At 42.9% G+C, this 6,000-nt stretch overlaps 1 protein-coding gene across 1 annotated transcript; it reads left to right on the top strand.

Annotated features, from left to right (window-relative positions):
- The first annotated feature begins 3,756 nt into the window (after nt 1-3,756).
- LOC146465997 (uncharacterized) lies at nt 3,757-5,625 on the top strand. Its single transcript, XM_085128147.1, has 2 exons — nt 3,757-3,836; nt 4,259-5,625. The coding sequence occupies exons 1-2, from the start codon at nt 3,769-3,771 to the stop codon at nt 5,112-5,114; spliced, it is 924 nt and encodes a 307-aa protein (XP_084984273.1). The 5' UTR covers nt 3,757-3,768; the 3' UTR covers nt 5,115-5,625.
- The last annotated feature ends 375 nt before the right edge of the window (nt 5,626-6,000 follow it).

The raw sequence follows: 6,000 nt of genomic DNA on the forward strand, positions 1-6,000 counted from the left end.
GATCTAGACGGGTAGCCGCAGCAAGAATCTATCGGACTGCCGCATGTCAGTTTGTGGGACATTGATGGAGACGGGTTGCCGTGAAGAGAGTCAATCGGACTTCTTCAGTTCGTGGGAGTGTAATAATATATAGGTCACGAGAGACTGCAAACTAGAACGGAGTTAATAAGCGGCACTAGATACGCATTTTTTAACTGAGGTTGGCGTTAGTCGCGACACAAACGCGAAGTCGAACGCGAATGGAATAAAGCGTGCGCTCACTTTCGTGGGCCTGGACCCTAATATCGAGAGAGCTTGTTGTGTTCCAAAACAAAATGGCGTCCGGCATTTGAATATATATGTGGCGTATAAAGTTGCTTCGAACGCGGTCACTTTATAGTCAGGGAGCAAAGACCAAAAAATGCCAGTTCCGTTCAACCATCGCCACAGAAAAGGTCTGACACTTGATTCTGGTAGAGAAAGGTCTCCTGATGAATGCTAGGTAGTTCGTAGAGTTAAAATGTGGTATACGTTTCAGAATACAGGGCTTTTTTGTCACGCAATTTATAGTTCTGCATGGAAACGAGGCTGAGATCCACATTGGTCTTTAAGCTCGCAATCAATGAGCGAATGTGATTAAATAGTGATGGAGACTTCGCAAACATTACGTATATGTAAGACACATGACACGATGATAATGATAAACATCACGTGACAACTCACGTGATCATTTTTGCTCGATGTTGTTGGGAAATATCAAGTTCGTCAATATCGCACGCACGTTTTTTGTGAATATTACGGTTACTTCATTATAAATTGGGTTAATTACCACCTGAGCCAGGGTATCTGACCACAACAATTGTAATGTCGAATTAAATGTATCTTTAGCTTGTTGAAGCCCACATGAAGACGGGTTAAAGCTAAACAGCAGTGTATCTTCCGTCAGATATTAAGAAAGGTGATAAACGTATAGATAAAAAAAAATGCATTATATTCTCGTTCTGTTTAAATGCTAATGATTTCCCAACGTTTTTTCCCGAGAGAGCTTTCTCCAAGCTTGCACACAGACAAACGTAACCTCGTTTCTGTGTGGATTGAGATCGAGGCTCACATGATCCAACATGGCGGCGCCCATGACAACTTCGCTGCTCTGACTGTAAGTATATCTAGTTTATTTAAATATATATTTAAAGTAAAGATTTTAAAAGAAACGTTTTCTTGCCCGTGTGAGCTATTTATGAATACATATTTATAAATATATATAATTCCTAACTCAAAATTTTTTAACATCATCCTTGTAGCCGTTATCGAGTACTTTTCGGGCATTTTGAAAGAATTTTAATTTCTTCGATTCTATTGACGTACAACAAAAATCTGCATTCGCAACTCTTGTAATGATACTTGGAATGTATAAGTTGAAATGCTTTTTTCATGCAAGATACAAAAAATGAAATGCTGTTTAGTGACTGTGTGTCATAGATTTCAATTTATTTCGTTCAAGGGTACGTTTGATTTACATGGCCATGAGTTGCAAGAATGCTCAGCACACGGAAGACGACCTGCAGTTACTCAGTATACCGGCGCAGTTGACATGGAATGGTTGAGGGGTGAGGGCAGCGTCCTTTCTGACGCTCTCCATACGGACGACATGTGGGCTCTCCTTCGTATCAAACCAGCAAGCTTAATGGATACGGGCATTGCCGTGCAAGAAGTGCAGCCAGTTCTAAGCTGGGGTGGATTCAACTCGATCTTGTATCCTGACCTTCCTTCTGTGAGCAAGATTGGCTACTGTCCTATGATCGAAGGCTCGTCAACTGAACTAAGCACAGTTTACACCGTTATGAAACATGCCCAGACGATCTGTGCCAGTCTTGGACAGCTCGACACCGTCATCACATTTGACCTTGCTATCTACGCAAAGGCGAAGCAGATTCAAATGAAGTTTCCGGAGGAGTTTTCGAACACTGTCACTCGGCTTGGGGGATTCCACATAGCGCTGAATTTTCTCTCATTGCTTGGCAAGAAGTTTCACAGTTCTGGATTGGAAGACCTTCTTATCGAGTCTGGGGTTTACGCAGCAGGAACAACGTCAGCGCTGATGAAGGGGAAGTCTTACAATAGAGGAATTCGCGCACACAAGCTTGCAATGGAGGCTTTTTTTCGACTGATGTGGAACGCTTTTGTTGACTGGTACACAGGAAACACTGGTGATGATGAAGAGCGTAATGTTGATAAGGATGCCTTGATAAGCAAAGTTGAAGAATGCAGGCGCGCGATAACAGCGAGGGTAGAAGTTCGAGCCAGTGTGGAGGAGCTGCGACAAGAAACTGCAGAGCTACTTTCGCTTTTTCAAGATTTCACAGCCGAATCAAAAGAAAAGTCGAAGATGTTTGCCTTCTGGGAGGAGTATGGGCGTATGGTTAAGCTGCTTTTGCAATTTGTCAAGGCTGAGAGAGCTGGGAGTTGGGAGTTGCATCTGCTGAGTGTTTCAGCTATGGTCCCATATTTCTTCGCCATAGACAGGCCAAACTACTCGCGCTGGCTTCCTGTGTACATAACAGACATGAGGCAGTTGGTCACCAAGCATCCGGAAGTTCATCAAGAATTTGTGAATGGCAATCATGCAGTTAGTCGTTCTAGTAAGCCTTTTGCTCAGGTGTGGACGGACATGGCACTTGAACAGTCCATAAATGCCGATTCTAAGTCGAGAGGGGGGATAATTGGTATTTCACAGAACCCAGGTGCACTAGATCGATGGTTCCTCACTAGTCATGAGCGTGCATCAGTTACAACGGCTCTCAAGGATATGTTTACGCAAGAGCGAGGTCGCGTAGGTGTACATAAAGAGGCTGCCGCGAAACGGGTAGCACGAGATGAGGCTGATGTTCAGAAGCTTATCTCTTGCTTCACAAGCGATCTGATGAGTAATCCTTTCACGCAAGAAACCGAGTCGTTAGTCAACTTCGCTACTGGTGTCGTCTTACCCGTCGATATCGCTGATGGTTTAGTAAGCAGTACCAGAGAGGGAAGCGAGCAGATGAACACCTTTGTAGAAAAACGATTGAACAGTAACCAAATCAGTTTCTGGGATCCGATCCCAAAGCTCAAAGTTAAAACCTTTGAAGTCACGACAAAGAAAGTTCAGGTTAAGGCAGCCAATGACAAACTGGTTACAGTCGGAGCTGACAGAGATCTGTTTGGACGCCTTTTGATCGCTGCTAACGTTAGACAGATTAACTTGAAGGAAGTTCTATGCCATGAGCTGTCACCCATCCCGTTTTCCCTGGCACATCATGATGGCAGCTTAAGAAAGACGACCAAGAGCGCCCTGGCAGCTCTCATTGAAGCCAAAATGAACGTTTGCGCACGACTCCAACCTTTCCCACGAGACACCATTCATCTCATCGATGGTATGGCTTTAGTTCAAGTATTGAAATCAGCAGGAAGTAGTACGTTTGGAGAACTCGCATCCAAGTACTTCAAGGTCAGCACTGCCACGCTTTCCAACTGCAAAGAAGTTCACATCGTCTTCGACCAATACTGGGATGTATCGATAAAAGCAGGAGAACGTGCACGCAGAGGTTCCCTGAGCGCTTCGTTGGAGGTCAAAATCCATGGACAATCTACTCCTGTGCCGAAACAGTGGGGAAAGTTTATTCCTAATCCGCAGAACAAGATAAATCTATGTGACTTTCTGTCAGTCTTTTTGCAACTTGGGAGGACAGCAGCTTCCTCCAGACAAGACTCTTGTCATCGGTGGAGGATTCATAAAATGGCAGACGGTCAGTGATGGTCAGGAGCGGCCACTGTGAAGACGTGAACGATCTGGAATCAGACCATGAAGAAGCAGACACTCGGTGAGAAACATAGTTTCGAAAGTGATTCTATGAATTGGAATCATTCAAATTAATTTTAACAATTAACTGTCATTGCATATTGAATTGCAAGGGCATATTCAATGCGGGAGCATATGAGATCACCATGATAGATAGCCAACGAGACGCGTAGCTCCGAGTTGGCGATAATCATCTCATATCTAACAAGCGTAATTGGAATAATGTTTTTATTAAAAACTAACAAGTTATATCACTTGAATCGTGCTAATACCAGAAAACAATTAAATGGTCTCTATTTCTCGGGCATGATAAAATGGTTCATATACGATGGCCACTAAGTCAATTAAATACCTGGAATTGCATTATACAATGATTCAGTCTCTAATAATATGTGATATAACATAAACATTTGACACTGTTTAATTTGTATTGTCATTTCACAGGTTAATGCTGCATGCCAAGTACGCTGCGGATAACTCTCAAGAATGTCGTATTGTCTTACAATCACCAGACACTGATGTTCTCGCTCTCAGCGTAGCCCATTATTCTGTTATCAACTGCGCTGAGTTTTGGTTCAAAACTGGTGTGAAAGACCGCCTTCGTTATGTTCCAGTTCATGCAGTATCGCATGAGCTAGGCGAGAAGATGTGCCGTGCCCTTTTAGCTTTTCACGCCATTACTGGCTGCGACTCAACTAGCGCCCTTGCCGGAATTGGTAAGAAGAAAGGATGGCAACTGCTGTCAAGAAGCGAACAGCATCAAGACAGTCTATGTCTTCTCGGTGCCCAGCCAAGCCTAAGTGATGACATTGCTGACAAATGTGAAGCTTTCATTTGTGATTTGTACCCAAGCTCCAGGAAGATGCCACGCACTGCGGATGAACTGAGATATGTCCTGTTCTGTCAGAAAAAGCAAAAGAACGAGCTGCTTCCGCCTACATCTGACAGCTTACTCCAACACTTGAAACGTGCGAACTATCAAGCGTTTGTTTGGAAAAAGGCTCTGACACCAATCCAAGATCTCCCACAGCCTGAACGTAATGGATGGGTGCGAGACGGCCCCTTGCTGAAGCCGGTCTACATGACGAAAGAGCCAGTGCCGAGTAGCCTGTTGGAACTAACAACGTGCACATGCAAAGGCGGATGTCAGGGCAACTGCTCTTGTAGCAACACAGGCTTATCATGTTCAGAGGCATGTTATTGCATGGCCAGTATTGATGTATGCAGGAATCCGCATGGAGTTCTTTTAAACGTTTCCAGCGATTCCGAGGACTCGGAACCCGAATCTGACTCCGATTAAGAACAATCGTTGTCGTAATAAGTTAAAGAACTAAAGAGTGCAGTAGTTTAAACAGAAACGAGTAAGGGTATTATTTAACATTTTTCCATTGAGATATGTTCAGGTGGGATTTTTTGTTCATAACTTGAAATGAATTACATTAGTCCGTCATTCCTTCCTAAACAAAGAAAGCTACAGCAGTACGTAGATAAGGTATTCTCAGCCTCGTTTCTAGGACTGACGTCATAGTATCAGTGAGGTGTATAGCTCGATAAATTATTTGAATTAAAAAACACTTATTCAAAAGCTGTAGCTGTCTTACTCACTTTTTTCATCTTCGTGGATTTTTGGTGAAGGAAAACCCCGAAAAATTGCACACTTTGTAGCTCTTTTGGTCAAGTAAGTAGTCATTTTGTCATATGCTTCACATCTACGTTATTTTTTGAAACAAGCTAAAGATACTATTAATTTGACATTACAATTGTTGTGGTCAGATACCCTGGCTCAGGTGGTGATTAAACCAATTTATAATGAAGTAACTGAAATATTCATAAAAAAACGTGCGTGGGATATTGACGAACTTGATATTTCCCAACAACATCGAGCAAAAATGATCACGTGAGCAGTCACGTGATGTTCATCATTATCATCGTGTCATGTGTCTTACATATACGTACTTGTTTGCGAAGTCTCCATCACTATTTAATCACATTCGCTCATTGATTGCGAGCTTAAAGACCGATGTAGATCTCAGCCTCGTTTCCATGCAGAACTGTAAATTGCGTGACAAAAAAGCCCTGTATTTTGAAACGTATACCACATTTTAACTCTACATCCACATCTTTTTGTGGTACGTTCTGTAATACGATTTTAGTTCGGCAATCTGCGATTTGGTTAACTCTTCCGA

This window comes from Pavona decussata, unplaced genomic scaffold, assembly GCF_977016875.1.
Source record: "Pavona decussata unplaced genomic scaffold, jaPavDecu1.1 SCAFFOLD_155, whole genome shotgun sequence".
In the NCBI taxonomy this organism is placed as follows: Eukaryota; Metazoa; Cnidaria; class Anthozoa; order Scleractinia; family Agariciidae; genus Pavona; species Pavona decussata.